Here is a 17,127-nt window from a genome sequence, read left to right as displayed (position 1 = left end):
TGCCAAAAATGGTAACTTGAAAAATAAATACCTTTTATTAATTTTTCTTAATTTGAAGGTATTTATTTTTTAAATTTGGCGTTACCGACTTCAAACTTTTATTAAAAAATCCACCTTTATTTTGTCCAATTTCGAACCAAGGCTGCCACATGCTTTGCGTTCAAGGCTGCCACTCGTTTTCTGTGAACCGAGGTGGCAACGCCCAATTGTGATTTGCAATTTTCACTGTGCCTGCTTCAAACGTGAATGTTTATTTTATATACAAAATTTGATTGAAAATATTCAGTAAATAGCACAGCTAGGAAAATATAACAACAATGTCAAGCACGCAAGCGACAGTTACTGCTTACCTGGCAGCACAAAAGAAGACGACAAACAAAGAACTCGCTGCCGAATGGACACTCATCGAAGAGTTGTACAACGAAAAGTATGAATTTTGTGTATTTTACGTGTAATTTATATGAATTTATTTATGCGGTGTTTTTCCTACAGGCTGTGGAACGAGTTGACCATTAAGCTGGTGACCTTTGTGCGTCACGAGTCGCTGCAGGATGAGAGCGCTCTGTTGCAGCTGTACCAGAATTTCATTTCCACATTCGAAACAAAGTGAGTTGCATTTGTATACCCTGTAATTAAGAGAGTACACAGGGTATGTTAAGCTTGTCAACCATATAATGTGAGTGAGAAGCTGAAGGAGTGAGAGGCACACATGAGTATATATATATATATATATATATATATTCTTGATCAGGACGATAAGTCTGTGGATATAGTCAAGTCTATCAGTTTGTTTCTATGAAGAAAGATACAGATACTTGATACAGGTCTATCTTTTCGCTACAGGTAGTACTTACGTCGATAACGGCCGGATCGTATCATTATATCATTTAGTTGTCATAGGAACATTCGTTTAAAATTCAACAGTTAGTATGAAAAAACTCTTTGGTTTTTTGAGATATCTCAATTAAACTATCAGCATACGTATTTAAGGTTGTCTTATACATCCCAAACAAATTTGGTTAAAATCGGATCACTATATCTTATAGCTGCCATAGGAACATTCGGTCAATAATCAACCTTTAGTATAAGACTCATTTTTATTTCCTCAGATTTCTCAATTAAACTAACAGAATTAAGAATGTAAACTTAAGGTGGTTTTTTTTTTAACTTTTTTGGTTCAAATCGGATCACTAAATCATATAGCTGCCATAGAAAGGGTATTAAAACTAAAATTAATACAAAATTAAAATTTACAGAATAAATCCCTATGGGCTGATCCAAATACTCGAGGTTGTTGTGGACAACATCAGCGATAAAAAGGAAGCGATTGATTTTCTGGAAAAGATGAAGGATAAGGTGAAAATCTGCGATGAAGCTGTCTGGTATCTGCAGGTAATGCAGGGTAACCTCTACCTCAGCAATCTGAACGATCTGAATGCCACCAAGAAGATCATCGAGGAGCTGCGCGATGTCCTCGAGGAAGCCGGAAATGTGACGCCTGTGCACGGCAAATACTATATGCTGGCATCTCAATATTATCGCCGTGTGGGCAAACACAGTGAATACTATCGCTGTGGTCTGCAGTTCCTGGGCTGCTCCCTTGATGGTTATCCCCGGGATCAGTGGGCACAGCAGGCGTTCTTCTTGGGACTCGCTGCTCTCCTGGGTGATGGTGTCTACAACATTGGCGAACTCTTGGCTCATCCCATTCTGGAATCGCTACAAAATACAGAAAATGAATGGCTTGTGGAGCTTTTGAAGGCATTCAACACGGGCGACATTAACAAGTGAGTTCTCTTTTACTCCAAAAGATTCATAATTTTTTAAAATTCCAATATCAAATTGGGAAAAATTGTCTTATTACAAAATAAGTTTAATTTGTATGCAGCATGAATTTAGAGACCAAACCATGAACAAAATGACATTCCGTTTGAAAATCGCTTCAGTTTTAATAATGTTATGAAAGTTTGAAGTTGGTCAGACTTTGAATCAAGCAACTTTACAAGTCAAAATTTTTGTCAGATTTGACATGATTTTTTACAGAAATGTGAAATGTCTGAGAATCAAATTTAAAGTGTTGTTTTATACTAATTACTATATAGGGAGTTGATTAAAAGTGAAAACTTGCGATTTAAAATTTTGAATTTTCGAAAATTCAAAGGGGGGACCCTTAGCATTGAAATCGAGATCCAGAGGGCAATAATTTTTTTTACGAAATACATCAAATTTGAATGCAGAATGAATTTACAGACCAAACCATGATCAAAATGACATTCCGTTTGAAAATCGGTTCAGTTTTGATAAAGTTATGACAGTTTGAAGCTGGTCAGACTTTGAATCAAGCAACTTTACAAGTCAAAATTTCTCTCAGATTTGACATGATTTTTTACAGAAATATAAAATGTCTCAGAATCAAATTTAAAGTGTTGTTTTATACTAATTACGATATAAGGAATTGATTAAAAGTGAAAACTTGAGATTTAAAATTTTGAATTTTCGAAAATTCAAAGGGGGGACCCTTAGCATTGAAATCGAGATCCAGAGGGCAATAATTTTTTTTTACGAAATACATCAAATTTGAATGCAGAATGAATTTACAGACCAAACCATGATTAAAATGACATTCCGTTTGAAAATCGATTCAGTTTGATAATGTTATGAAAGTTTAAAGTTGGTCAGACTTTGAATCAAGCAACTTTACAAGTCAAAATTTCTCTCAGATTTGACATGATTTTTTACAGAAATATAAAATGTCTCAGAATCAAATTTAAAGTGTTTTATACTAATTACTATATAGGGAGTTTATTAAAAGTGAAAACTTGAGATTTAAAATTTTGAATTTTCGAAAATTCAAAGGGGGGACCCTTGGCATTGAAATTGAAATCAAGAGACAGAGGCCAAAATTTTTTTTTAACGAAATTATTGTAATTTATATCATGATTATAATAGCATTCTGTTTAAAAATCGATCAAATTTTAACAAAGTTATGAAAGCTTGAAGTTAGTTATTATTTAATATAAAGTAGACAGGAATTAAGGTTAGTGTTACCAAGGTGTCGGTACTACTCCCTGAGTTATATGTAATTTCTTATTTTTTTTTTTTTAATTTCTCATAGTATTTATAATGAAATGTTTCTGTTCTATTTCAGATTTAATGACATGAAAAAGATTTGGTCAAAGATCCCCGATCTCGCCGCCCAAGAGGTCAAGCTGCGCCAGAAGATTTCGCTGCTCTGCCTCATGGAGATGACATTCAAGCGCTCGGCCATCGAGAGAGCCATTTCCTTTGTGGATATTGCCAACGAGACAAAGCTGCCAGCCAAGGAGGTCGAGTTCCTGATCATGAAGGCACTGGCACTCGATCTGGTGCGTGGGGAGATCGATCAGGTGGCGGGAGTTGTCAACATGTCGTGGGTGCAACCGCGCGTTTTAAATCGCAGCCAAATCGCGGGCATGGCAAGCACATTGGACACTTGGATGGGAGCGATCACCAGCATGGAGAAGCTCATGGAGAATCGTGCAGCTGAAATTCTCACAAATTGATTATAAGTTATGATTAATTTCCCCATTTCCCATTTGCGTTTATTGCTTTTGAATTAAACCAACAACAACAACATCCATTGTGTTTTTAACAGGGAATAATACCGGAGCCTAAACTAAACTACCGAAAATTCAAACTGTCATACCTTTGTTAAAAATAGAAAGCGAAAAGTCATTTGGATTATGACTCGACCTCTAAATTTATTTGAATTCGATAAAAAAAATATTTCGCTCTGAAAGTAGTTTTCCATTTCAATGCTAATTGTAAATTTTAAATTGTTAAACCGTACACCAATTTTGAATCGTAAAGTTACTAGATTAAGAGACTGACCAACTTCAAACTGTCATAGCTTCGAGAAAACTCAACTGATTTTAGAGCGAAATGTCATTATTATCATGGTTTGGCATACATATTTATTCTGAAACTCGGTTTGATTTCAATGTTTCCCCCCTTTGGATTTTCGAAAATTGAAAATTTTAATTCTCAAGTTTTCACTTTTAATCAACTCCCCTTATAGTAATTAGTAAAAAACAACACTTTAAATTTGATTCTGAGAAGTTTCATATTTCTGTAAAAAATCATGTAAAATCCGACAAAAATTTTGACTTGTAAAGTTGCTTGATCAAAGTCTGACCAACTTCAAACTTTCATAACTTTATCAAAACTCAACCGATTTTCAAGCGGAATTCAATTTTGTTAATGGCTTGGCCTCTTCATTCATTCTGCATTTAAATTTAATAAAACTTTTCAAAAAAAATTTCCCCCCATGAATCTTACTTTCGATTTGAATGCAAGTTGCAACCCTATATCGTAATAAGTATAAAACAGCACTTTAACATTTTATAAATTGTATTTTTACATTTTTTTTGCATTTGATTCATGGAATATTACTGTATTTATATGTATTTAATTCGAGTTTTCAGTTGACACCAATGGACTCCACATAACCCATGCAGGTTTCGGGATTAAATATGAACAAATTTCGATGAGGAGCCTCCATTTTGGTCACCACCTTGATGATCTCCTGTGCCACAACGCCACCAACGACAGCAACAGCTGGCGAAATCTGAGCAAAGAGTAGACCAAGTGCATCACTGTGCAAAGTGGAATTCGGCACCAGCTCATCACGAATCTTCTCCAGCAGTGCAATATCCGATTCTCTGGTCTTGTAGCTGGGATCACGTTTATATGTGCTGCGAAAGTTTTGAAGAACACGCAGCAGAATAATTCCGGGTCCGTCACGCTTCAATTTGCGCTGATAATCGGATGCATTGATGTCAAAGTCCAGCCAAGTGGAGTACGCCGGATAGTCGACTTCACGTTGTACTGGCGTGGAGACAGTCTCACATTTCACCTTCTCATTTGGCTTGGAAACCACCTTGTACTTAATGACGTTCCTAAAAACAATTTGATAAGAGATACGTTTTAAATTAAAACTTTTAATACGGAGACGATACTTAGTCTGCGGATTTCGAATGTTATGTAACTCAAGTTTAAAGTTTTGAAAATATGGATGACAAAAATTAAAACAATAAATGTTCAGGAAAAAACTTTTAGTTTAATGGGAATTCTCTATAGGCTATTTTCTCAATGTGTGAATTTGACCCCCTTTTAATTAAAATGGCGCAAATCGCCATCTTATTGCACAATAAAACTGTGCCAAATATGTTGTGTGAAAATTTCAGTTCCCTAGGTCTGATGGTTTGAGCTGTGCAATGATAAGTTAGTGTGTTATATATATAAATGATTACTTACTCCACAAACGAATGCTTCTGTAGACTGGCAAAGTGGAAACCAAACATTCCCCACACATCGGCTGCAAAGAATCGAACGCCGAGTTCTCGACAAATATTATCAATTCTCAGTAATTCCTCATTGCTTTCGCCATTGATGACGACCACATCGAATTGGCCAAAGAAGTCGGCGCTTTTCTCCTTCAGTGGTTGAGTGTCGGCGGATATATTCACCATGGGATTCAAAGCACGAGCACGCGATAACGATGCCTCTGCCCGATTAATGCCCAACGATTCGCGTGCCGCTAAAAATTGTGAACAGAAATCCTGTTCACTGACCAATTTATCATCGTGCAGTTTTACCAGATTCACGCCAGATAAAATGATATTCTTGGTTATTTCCGCACCCAGACCATTTAGTCCAGAAATTAATATATTGGCTGTGCGCAATCTAAAAAAGTTTGATTTATTTCAGTCGTGCTTCTTCTTCCCTCTTGAATATAGCACCGGTAAACCGGTAAACTCACCGCTTCTGTGATTCCAGTCCCCACAATCGAATCTGTCTGTCGTATAGCTCATTTTCAGCTTCGGTTAGCTCAACAACAGCATCGCTGGCATTTTTATCCACATCCATTTTCATATTTCAGCAGAAAATTTTAACAATTTGTTGCAATTTGCAAAAAATAGAGGAACGCTAAAAACGCTAGAGATGAGCGTCGAGGTTTCGATAACTTTCGCTGCTGCCAACTTTTTAGAGGAAAAAATAGCTGTTTTTGGCTGGAAAGCAGACGAAAAATTGCTGAAAAAATGCGATGCAAAATAGCTAGCAGTGCTGCCAACTTGTTTGAGTAGTTGACCAGATTTAAAAATGGAAATGGAGCCAAAGCTGCCAGACCGGATTATGCAATCTATGTTTGCCACCAATTTTCAGTTTAGTTTGATTTTTTCATTTAAATTTAATTCAACTTATGGAGCTTTAATTTAAGTATTTTAATATTTTTTATTTGTAAATTAACAAATTAATTAGGTATGCACTGTTGTGTTTTTTTCATTATATATAATACAGAGTGATGATCGGATAAATGAATCACTCTTCTCCACAAATCCATCCAAATGCGTCCACAAGAACCAAAATGTAAGAGTGTACAACAAAATCTTGCTAACCCAGTCCAGGATATATAGACGACGCAGTACTTTCTTAGCATAAGGCAGGGTATCATCACTCTCACCCAGAATATAGGTGCGCATGCCACGTATGTAATTGCTGATATATATATCCCAGTTGACCTGGCTAACTGAGGTGTCAAACAGTTGTTCATCCGTCTCATTTAACGTGTTGCTCAGCTCCTGAAATCTTTCATTCCTAAAGTCCCAGTCTTTTGTCGTATAATACTGCAGCAATTTCAATCCCGTCGAGATTTTGCGCTGCACGTTCACCAGACTATAAAGAAATCAAGAGGGTAAATTTTTTTTTTGGGTATAAATTATATTTTTTGACGAAGAAAATAAGTACATATTTCCTTTTTATTTAAAAAATTTACGAATTCAATGTATATTGTTATTTTCTTTTAATTTTTTTTAAAAAGCAAAGGCCAAAAGTTAAATGTAAAAAAACTTTAAACTAAGAAGAGTATATATTTTTTAAATTAAAATACAAATAAATTATCTGAATTTTTTCTTGTTAAAAGAAAATTAATAAAAATAATTAATTAATTTGCAAAATAAAAATAGCATGATATTCTTCTTTTTTAGATTCATAAGGAAATTTAACAAAAAATAAGTATAAAATAAATGTGTGAATTTTCTCTTTTTGAATAAATGTTTTGACATATTGTAGTTAGTTTGTTACTTACAAGGGCTTTCGTCCGAAGATCAGCAGCCAAAAGTCTATGAAATAAGCAGGAAGATAGTGAAAGAATATGACGCAAAATAGATGATGATAATAGTTCCTCTTGATGGAACCACCTGGATACCAAAGGGCAAAGCTAAGCGGAGTTTCATAGAAGAATTTGCGACCTGTCTCAATACTTTCACCCCAGGACATAAGAGCTTTACTCGAGATGCACAGATTACAGAACTCGACTTGATTCTGATCCACATTCTTTGCATTGGAACTGATCTTGGCACGCTGATAGCCACAGAGTATCATGCCATTGATGGCCTTATCGACAGGTATCACTGTGGAGGCGTAATCCGGATTACAGTGCATCGAACGTATGACACCACGTGCAGCTCCGATCATTAATCCGGTTGGTCCATTAACACCTTCAATCCATCCTGGCAGCGGCTCATGAATGGCAGCCGTCACTGAAAAATAAAATAAAATAGGGCGTTACCAACAAAATGCTTAACCAAAATGCACAACCAGTTTGTTATTTGTTGTGGAACCAATGCGACTACCATATGTTACATACCAATGGAAGGCCTTGTGATGATTATAGGCAGCTTTTTGTTATATCTGCAAATTAGATCTTCAGACAGCGCCTTGCTGTAAGCGTACGTGTTGGGCAACCCATTGAGCAATCTGCAAATGGAAACATACATATTTGTACTCCCAAGATCACTCGGAAAAATATTTATAATATAGCCACAGAGTTTGTGGAATTCGTAAATTATAAAGAAAATCGAAATATTGTTCCGAAATATTTCTAATATTAGATAAAAATTTCTTTAAATATTGAAATTGTTCTATCTTATAATCAGAAATATTTTTCATTATTAATAAGAAAATATTATTAAATATTTTTTTTTTAATTATGTAAGGTTTCTAATCTTTTCTAAGCTAATTAAAAAAAAAATGTCTTTATTTTTCTTTTTCATTTCAGAAATTTTTTTTTTTAAATAAAAAATCTAAAATAATAATAATCCTGAACCGTTAATTCCAAAAAAATTATGTCATTTATGATAGACATTATTTCTATTTAACTATCAAAAAATATTTTTCTTAATTAAAAAAAAATATTTTTATAATCCTGATAAGTATTTTTGTAAAAGATTTTGTCAATTTTAAAATATATTTTGAAATCAATGTGATTTGACATTCCAGTCTTTTCTAAATATCAGCGCTAAATTAACCGTTGTTAGTTGGGATTCTTAACATTTCTAATAAAACACTTACTTAACATCAAATGGAGCAATTTTTTTCATACTTAAAAAAATGCTGTAGTGCAAAATAGAAATAATATTTCTTTGTTTTAAAAATATTTGACTGTGTGCTTAATAAAAATTTCTAAGTCTTAGAAAAATTACATAACATTTTAGAAAAGAAAAAACAAATAAATATTAAAGAAATTTCCTTTAAAAAAAAATTTAGGGAAGAAAACAATTGCACATTTCCGACTTGCAGTGCGAAATCAGATTATTTTTCTTTGGAGTGTATAATAAAGCTGATTCAGTGTGAATAAGTTTAACCTACTTGGGTGTAATTTCCGCTAGAGCCGCGTCATCCATTGTCTCGACCATTTCGATGATGGTAAATGGATTCTGTGGGGCCGGATAAGCGCGTTCCTCCAGCACTCTCTCATTGCACTGACAGTAGGACGTCGATACGTGCACCAGGGCCTCCAAGTTGTTCATCTTCTCGGCGAGTTGGAGCAGCTTCAGTGTGCCAACGACGTTCATATTAACCATGGGACGAAGCGGTTGATCAAAGCGCACATTCGCCGCACAGTGGAACACAATCTGCACAGTGGAGGCGAGGTCGTTGATGTCATTGGAGCTCAGGCCAAGGTTCGGCTCAAGCACATCGCCCTTTACAACGCGTACCTTTTGTAGAATCTCGGGATTCTTCTCCAACAGTTTGCTAAAAATCTGCAAAATGATAAAAATTATTATTTCTTATGATTATACTGGTTACCTAATAAATAAATAAACGGGCTATTGTGTTCGTTCACAACCACAGTTTTTAAGATAATTCGGTTTTTATGACAATTTACGTCATCTATTAATTCGACAAAAGTATGCAGTAGTTTTTATTAGATAGTAATTTCTATAAAGTACTTTTATATAAATTGAAATAAGTAACGGGTATTCAACGGTCGGGATCTCCGACTATTTAATTATTATTTTATTTTACTTATTATTATTAATATATTTTTTTTTTGTGTGTAAGATTCCAAAGTGAGACATCAGATTTTACATTGAAAGCTAAGAATCGTCTAATGGAAAATGTCATTCGAGTTTCCACAAAAAGTAATAGTCATTGTAATTTTGAATTTTTTTTGTTGTTATTTTTTTCGACAATCACAATGTTTACCTTGACTTATAAATGCCCACTGTATGTGTGTGTGTGTGTGTGTGTGTGTTTGTCTTTTTTTATGGTGTACTTTATTTGATTATTTTATGTTACGTTAATTTTATTTTTTTATGAGTTAGTTCCGGCGGTTAAAGTGTTACAAATTCTTGAATGCAATGCATTAATTTCTTTATCACTTTACCAAGTTCAACTGTTATGTTCATTTGGAGTTAGGTAAAAATAAATTACATTACTTGACGTAATGTAAAATATTTTCATACTAAATAAAATATTTGTTTAGACAATTCATTTATGTCAGGTTAGATTGAATGAAATAACAATATTTGAGTATATGTAAAAAATTTACATATTCATTGGATTTTTATTTCGGGTAATTCGTGTCTTATTTTGCGGAAATCAAGTTTCCGTCATGGTTCTTAGTAAAAGCAACAGCTATGATTATTGTTTATTAGACAAACCAATTATAATTACATGTTAAGGTATTTATATTGCACATAAACGACATCCATGATTTCCATTGTGCTCACCGAGTGAAACAGGAAATAACATTAATGAAATGAAAATTACTCATTCGTGATGAAGCCAATGAAATGGGTTTAGATATAGGTACTTAAATCTAATAAATGTACTAAGTGTCTCCACGTGGCAAGCTGACGTTGAAGGGAATGTTGCCAGCTGGCATTGACCTTTACTGGAGAATTGATTAAGGTATACTAAACTATTAAATTTTCGAAGCCTAGATCCAGAAGTAAACTTTTTTTTACGAAATAAATTAAATTTTAACACAGAATGAATTAAGATATATAATATATATATGGAATGGAATGTGATAAATATGGAATGGAATGTGAACTTACGACACATTTGAAATATTGCTCCTTGCGCACAGTGGGCTCCACGCCTCTTTTAGTGCGAATCAACAGATAGATGGATTTAAGGTCGGAGCAACTGCGTAAGAGTTTCTCAACCAAAACTTTGCCCATGAAGCCTGTGGCGCCCGTGATGAGTATTGTCTTTCCGGCATAATACTTGGCAATTTCAGATACGCCGGAATCGACGTCACTTTTCAGTATCTCCATTGTTGCAAGGCTGTAAGAATGAATGAAAAATTAAATGTAAATAAAGGCTAACTTCTGTTTAGATCAAGTGTGTTAAATGTTATTGCAAATTAAGCTTGAATACGACAATTGTTTGCTTAACCTACTCCGCAAATATTCTATTTCAATGTCAGAGTTTTTTTTCTCATTTTTTTCTTACGAAACAAAACCCAAATACAACAAATACTCAGGCGTAATTGGCGTGAAGGAATTGCGGCTGCTGTATTTACTCTTTTTTATATTTTTTTTGTTTTTGTTTCCCATCGTCACATTGGGTTTTCTTCAACTATGTGTGTGGATAAAGTAAACAAACGATAAGTTTAAAGACCTGTCTGAACAGTTGCCCCATTTGTCCGTGCGCCGAGCAAATGACTCGCACTTTATTTTGGTTTTGTGTTTGTCTTTGTGGCTTACTCAAAATACTTGTGTTTAAAGAAAGTTTGTCTTACATTATTTTTTTATTTTTTGTTTGGTAATAAAGTTCTCTCTAATTTAAGTTGCTGCAACACTTGCAACATGTGTGTTAATTATTAAACTTGACCATAAACCTCATTTTGAGCATATAATCAAGAGATAAGTGCACTCTTATGAGTGTAAATTAAGTATACGACCGGGATTCTATTATATTTACACCCATAAAAAAAAGACGTAAGTTAGTAAATTAGAAATAAGTAAAGTAAGTATTTCATATATTTTTATAATTATTTTCTTTGACTAAAATGAAATCCAGTTTTTCTAATTCTTTTTAAATTCGGTAAATATATTGTATTTAAGTCTATTATTTTTATATTTTTGTTTCGACTTCTTGCAATTCAAATTACCACAATTTAGTTGTTCTTCCGTTAATTTATTATTAAAATATTATTTATTAATTTAGTTTTAATTATAATATAAAATAGTTTGTTACTCATTTTTAAAATGCTTTAATTTTATGTTCACTAAATGAAATCTATATAAACTGTATTATTTACTATTTATATTTACTCAATAATTAAAATACCCACACTTAAGGTTCAGTAATATCATATTTAACGCTAAATTAAAGGGCAAGCGAGCTAAATGAAAGTGTAAATATTTAATATATAATATAACATGATCGTGTGTAATTAAATGCAAATAGTTTGCAAGTGCGGCAGACCGACGCATTAGCTAATAAGTGCATTTGAAATGTATACGCCCCGTGGGCCAGGCCTCTATTTTCCATAGACAAATTACCAATATTTAAGTTGTGGGCGTGTTGATGTAATACTAAAATGCCAAAAGGCCAAATACCACGTAATCAAGTATCAAATATTAAATATCAAATGGCAAACATTGCATTCAGTTTCCTAGCAAAACAAAAGACTTAAGACACAAACTTGCATCAGCTGCAATGTTTGGCATTATTATTAGTGTTAGCTTCTCGTCTGGAATTTCCCTCCCGCCTGCAGATTTTCGTGCTAACAATCATCACGTACGCACACTCACACACACACACACACCCCTTTGGGGCATGGACAACAAAACTTCTCACGCCGTTATTGTTGGGTCAGTTCAACAATGCAAAATGGATGTTCATGTAATTCCAATTTTAAAAAAGGCCTCCAGAATTAAACACGCAGATTGCAATCAGACATTTGCACATGTTCTATATTTGCTGTTATTTGTTTAGTTTATTTTTCATATTTGTTTATTTTTCTCGTTGCTAATGATTTATTAAAACAAATATAGTTTGAAGGCAGCTCACAATAATTATATTTAAGGATACATTTTGTTTAGCGCCCATTTAACGACTGTTTAATTTTTAAATAACACATTTTTCTTTGTTTTTTGTATTTAGTATAATTTAGTTAAGTTTATTTTATCGCAGTCTTAATTTTTTGATTTTTTTTTATGAAAATGGTAAAAGTAATAAAATTTCGTTTTTTAATAAGATTATATTTTTTCAGCGTCATTTTTATTTTCTTAATATATTTTTTTAGAAAAAAGGGCTTTATTTACAATTACGTACAATAATATAATATTTTTTTTTATAATTTAATTTAGTTTCTTTAATGAAAGTGGAATACATTTTTATTTTTAGTTACATATGTACAAAATTTGATTTTTTGTTATAAGTAGGTATAGTAGTTTATTTTATTTTCGTAGTTATTTGTTGTTCATTTTTAAATTTAAATTGATAATAAATTAATACACTGAGGAAGTTCACGATAGTCGCTTTTTCACAATGAACGCACATTATTATTTCAAGTTTAGTTTAAAAATGTTGCACTATGTTGTTGTTAATACTTAAATAAAATATTGCATATTAATAAGGTAGGTCACAGTGGCTGCTAATTTATAGTAGACAAGGGATGGTCACAATGACAGCTAGTTCACAATATACTCGCGTTGGCTGTATTTAAGGATTTGCTGGGTTTAGCGCCTGATTAGCGTGATTTTAAGCAAATACAAAAGTTGCTTGTTGATTTCTTAAATAATTAACACACTTGCTTTGATTTCTTTTATTTTTTTCAAACTCACTTTAAAAGTTTGCTATAGCTGTTGTTGTTGTTGCCTAAAAAAATTGAATACGATTTGAATCAGTTGAATACTCAGCAGCGACTGAATTCAAAGCGTTCCATTGGCCTGAAGTTATACTCGTCGTAAAGGAAATTCAACGTTCACACACAAACAAGATTTGCGGTTAGCTGTGAGCCAACAGGTGTGTGTGTGTGTGTGTGTGTGTGTGTGTGTGTGTGTGTATGCATGTGTGTGTGTTGTTGACTTGTCTGTTGTTGCTGTTGCTTTCCGGGTAGTCCCTAAAATGTTATATGTAATATAATTGCAGTACATTTTAATGAATTCAATTTACACATGTGTTTCTCTCTGTGTATGTGTGTGTATAAGTGCAAGGGCAACTCACTTAACTTGGCCAAAATAAAAAATAAAATAATGTCAGCAAAAAAAAGGACAGACACTCTCCAACTGCAGCGGACAGAAGGACAGACGGACAGACAGACTGACTGCAGTCCATAGTTGCCAAGGTTATCAAGTTATCAACTTGAGTTGAGCTTTGTGGCGACCCTAAAACTGCATGTCATCCTAAAAACAAGAAAACTATTTTATTTTTAACACGTCAAAGAATTGCTACTCTAGCCAAATAAATTCTCAATATATATTCTCAAAATATTTTCTGCAAACGCACCTTAAAACAAGAGAGAAATTTTATTTTCGGCACGCTAAAGAATTAAAACTTTTGTCAATAAAATAGCTTAGCATTTTTTTGAAAAATATCTTTAACTATTAAACATATTTTCAAACAAATATTCAAACAAATATTTTTTGACCAATGCAAATACAACAATAATCTGGAAAGATATTTTAATCTTTATATTGTAAATTTTATAATAAAACTAATATCTATTGAAGTCTCTCACAAATATATATTTAATTCAAATTTATATAACGCATATAATTTATTTGGTCTGTTGACACTTTTTAACAAGTTTGCAAAATTAGAGACAAATTAAGAGGACTCTCTGAAAGAGTATGACGACTGCAGATGCAGAAACCACACGGCATCTGAGCCACTGAGTTTGTGCCACAATCTGCATGCAATTTGGGAACCTGATCCACAGACGAGGCACAAACCAAAAACAAAGAAACACGTTATGCGACTTGTTAACTTACGGCCCGACAATAAAGAGAGATAAAGACAGAGTGAGAGAGAGAAAAAAAGATAAAAAAATCCCCATAGAGTCTGAGTCTGGACAGGATGGCTCTGGGATGGATTTCGCAATGGAACCAGAAATTATTTTGCTGACAGTCAATGACGACCTTGACAGGTCTATATTAAATATAATATCCATTACGTTGCCAGTTTCTCTGGTTATTGGCCTATCTAGAGGCATCTATCTATATATACATCATTTATTTAATTTAATTTTTTTTCTATCTAATCACAAATCAACCACTCTAATTGATTCTGTAAATTTAGGAAGTCAACTTCACACTTTTCTCACTTGCTTGCAAATTATTGTATGAAATTTCGTTTCCAAAAATTAATCAAATGCCAACGAATTTCATTTGTTGTAAACAAATAATGCGGTAAAGTTATTTTGTTTCCCATTTAACTTGGCTATTCGAAAAGACAAACAAAAAAAAATCAACCCTTTGCTAATAACAATAATATCTGAATTATTTTTGAATAATTTAGCAGTAAAAGTGTCTAAAACATTAATAACGGACCCTTGGGTATTTACAATTATATTGATGAATTACTCGTAGCTTGTAATTTAATCTGCAGCTCATATGCAATTTATGCATACCCTGTAACCATTGCCATTTGGCTAATAAAGAGTATGATGATTTTGTGATAAGCTTTGTAGACATTAAAATTTTTTTTTTAAATATACATATTACAAAAATATATATATATCAGAAAAAATGTATATTTATTTGACATTTTTTTTAATGCATGGATTTTTTGTACAAACATTCCAGAAAATTTTTGGTACATAAAAAAAGTAAAAAAAGTAAAAAAAGAGGTGTACTATAATTTTAAAAAAAAATAATATTTAAATAGTATTTGATATTCATTTATTTGTATAACAAAATAAATTTTTCTTTCTAATTATTTAATAAAATAATTTTAAAAAAAATAATAGGCTTTAGTTTTATCAAACATTTTTTTGGATGCTTATAGAGTATTTGCTCGTCGGTTACTTTCGTTTAAGGCATTCTTGTTAAATTTCGTGTTGCACAACAAATTATACGGGAGTGTGTCTTTAATAGTTTTTCAAATTGTTGTTTCTTATTGAATTTTATTATTTTCAAATTAATAATTTTGCAGCTTACAGCGAAATCTGTGCTAATTAAAGAGTTCAAGTGATTTCATAACGCTAATCAGCTGAAAGTTTTTGATATATGTATTTCAAAAACAAAAAACAAACGAGCTGTTGTTTTTCAATCAAGTCTGGCTAATAAACAAATACGACAAAAAAAAAAATATAGTAAATAATGGATTTGGTAATTGAGTTTGTGGCATGTTATTAACCATAGTTTATTATCCAGTTTAACGAGGTGTGTGTTTCACTTCAAGTATCATATTTGATTTTCAGCTAACTAAAGCCAGAACTAAGTACAGGTATCTAACATATTATGGAACGTAGGCAAACAAATAGATTTTTATTGGCTTTAGTGCTTTCCTGGTTTGACTAGCATTTAACCATTTATGCACATTGTAAGTGAATATCCATTTTTAATCAGCCATGTATGACGAATAAATAGAAACAGGTCTATTGATTTTCTAATACACATATATGATGGCGATTGTCAACATTACATTGTTTACATTTACAACAAGTTTTCCATTTGATATACATAAGTAGTGTAATGTTTATACACAATCATGGCTTTAATGTAATATATATAATTTTTTTTGTCACTATCCGATTAGGTTTAATTTAATTGTCACATTTGCGAAACTTGTTTGTTCTTTCTTTTAAACACTGGAAAATATTCAAAGGTTACTTTTTTTTTGGTTTCATGCAAATGTCAAAAATAAGCAAAACTTGATTTCACCAACAGAAATTGTTAAATAGAATAATTGCTTAATTTACAAACTAGTTCTTATCAAGTTGAATATTTTAATAGACTCAGTTTTAACTTAGATTTTGCCTTTCATCAGGCTTGATTTTTAGTAACAATAACTTTTTTGATAATTTAACAAAGTTCATCCGTGTTATATATACGAATCCGCAATTTACGAAAATCGGAATACCGTTCGTATACAGGCAGATCTGCCTCAAAATAGCGTTGGTACTTAATTTCCATGAAATAGTTAGAGTATCCAGCTTCGTTGGCCACTCGTATTATTTCGGTGGCCTTAGTCTTAAATTCTGCTAGTCGATCATCGACGAATTTAACCATATTGTTGAGCAAGTTGGAGGAGTCACCGTTCGTATATTTATTGCCTTCATTTTGTGTTAGTTGCATTTTTGTTTTCATTTGTTCATAAAATTCGCGGCACTGGCTCAAATTCTGCATAATAGTTTCGTTTTGAGATCCCCACTGATTAATAACACTTTGCCATAGTGTAATTATTTCCTGATCTGCAATTCTGTGGTCCACAATCGATTTGGCTATGGCTAAAACAACCTTCACTTTCTCCTGATTGATCCGCAAATTAGTCTCTTCAACAAGCGGCCTCAAGTCGTCCTTGAGATTCCCGGTTGGAGTCGCCCTTACAAGGATTAGAAGAGGAAGACTTAACGCGACGACAACTATGAAACGCATTTCTTCAATTTCAATAAAGCACTAAAGACGATGTGCCATTTGACCACATTATATACATACGTTTGGGGCTTATCAAAAACATATTGTATAGTATACCTCTATAACAAGAGTATACATTTACAAAAAACACATTTTTTTAAATATCAAAATACCGGCCTCGGTTGACCTTTTTTTGAGATAGTCTATAGTTTTTCAGTATAATCAGCATGATAATTATTTAGGGGGCTATCAAATTTCGATGTGT

General features: G+C 32.7%; 3 protein-coding genes across 3 annotated transcripts; 1 reads left to right on the top strand and 2 right to left on the bottom strand.

The window, feature by feature from the left end:
• The first annotated feature begins 201 nt into the window (after nt 1-201).
• LOC117791252 (26S proteasome non-ATPase regulatory subunit 13) lies at nt 202-3,615 on the top strand. The gene is made up of 4 exons (XM_034630957.1): nt 202-427; nt 493-606; nt 1,257-1,787; nt 3,149-3,615. The coding sequence occupies exons 1-4, from the start codon at nt 318-320 to the stop codon at nt 3,540-3,542; spliced, it is 1,149 nt and encodes a 382-aa protein (XP_034486848.1). The 5' UTR covers nt 202-317; the 3' UTR covers nt 3,543-3,615.
• Nucleotides 3,616-4,400: 785 nt separating this feature from the next.
• On the bottom strand, nt 4,401-5,985 carry LOC117792143 (SUMO-activating enzyme subunit 1). The gene is made up of 3 exons (XM_034632152.1): nt 5,801-5,985; nt 5,296-5,724; nt 4,401-4,937 (listed from the first exon to the last, which is right to left on the bottom strand). Exons 1-3 carry the CDS (start codon nt 5,911-5,913, stop codon nt 4,460-4,462), a joined length of 1,020 nt encoding a protein of 339 aa, XP_034488043.1. The 5' UTR covers nt 5,914-5,985; the 3' UTR covers nt 4,401-4,459.
• Nucleotides 5,986-6,253: 268 nt separating this feature from the next.
• Nucleotides 6,254-13,234, bottom strand: LOC117791260 (putative fatty acyl-CoA reductase CG5065). Its single transcript, XM_034630966.1, has 6 exons — nt 13,128-13,234; nt 10,386-10,617; nt 8,689-9,083; nt 7,688-7,797; nt 7,127-7,580; nt 6,254-6,714 (listed from the first exon to the last, which is right to left on the bottom strand). The coding sequence occupies exons 2-6, from the start codon at nt 10,605-10,607 to the stop codon at nt 6,297-6,299; spliced, it is 1,599 nt and encodes a 532-aa protein (XP_034486857.1). The 5' UTR covers nt 10,608-10,617; nt 13,128-13,234; the 3' UTR covers nt 6,254-6,296.
• Between the last annotated feature and the right edge of the window lie 3,893 nt (nt 13,235-17,127).

The sequence above is a fragment of the Drosophila innubila genome (genome assembly GCF_004354385.1).
Source record: "Drosophila innubila isolate TH190305 chromosome 3R unlocalized genomic scaffold, UK_Dinn_1.0 2_E_3R, whole genome shotgun sequence".
Lineage (NCBI taxonomy): Eukaryota > Metazoa > Arthropoda > Insecta > Diptera > Drosophilidae > Drosophila > Drosophila innubila.
Note: the sequence above shows the minus strand (reverse complement) of the source record. Positions and strands in the feature narration are given on the sequence as shown.

Excerpts from the sequence above, each read along its gene's own strand:
- LOC117791252 (XM_034630957.1), top strand. The coding sequence starts at position 318 with ATGTCAAGCACGCAAGCGACAGTTACTGCTTACCTGGCAGCACAAAAG. Across the intron at positions 607-1,256 it reads ATTTCCACATTCGAAACAAA|AATAAATCCCTATGGGCTGA; the intron begins GTGAGTTGCATT and ends TAAAATTTACAG. Across the intron at positions 1,788-3,148 it reads AACACGGGCGACATTAACAA|ATTTAATGACATGAAAAAGA; the intron begins GTGAGTTCTCTT and ends GTTCTATTTCAG.
- LOC117792143 (XM_034632152.1), bottom strand. The coding sequence starts at position 5,913 with ATGAAAATGGATGTGGATAAAAATGCCAGCGATGCTGTTGTTGAGCTA. Across the intron at positions 5,725-5,800 it reads GGACTGGAATCACAGAAGCG|ATTGCGCACAGCCAATATAT; the intron begins GTGAGTTTACCG and ends AAACTTTTTTAG. Across the intron at positions 4,938-5,295 it reads CAGAAGCATTCGTTTGTGGA|GAACGTCATTAAGTACAAGG; the intron begins GTAAGTAATCAT and ends AATTGTTTTTAG.
- LOC117791260 (XM_034630966.1), bottom strand. The coding sequence starts at position 10,607 with ATGGAGATACTGAAAAGTGACGTCGATTCCGGCGTATCTGAAATTGCC. Across the intron at positions 7,798-8,688 it reads CTAGCGGAAATTACACCCAA|ATTGCTCAATGGGTTGCCCA; the intron begins GTAGGTTAAACT and ends TTCCATTTGCAG. Across the intron at positions 7,581-7,687 it reads CATCACAAGGCCTTCCATTG|TGACGGCTGCCATTCATGAG; the intron begins GTATGTAACATA and ends TTTATTTTTCAG.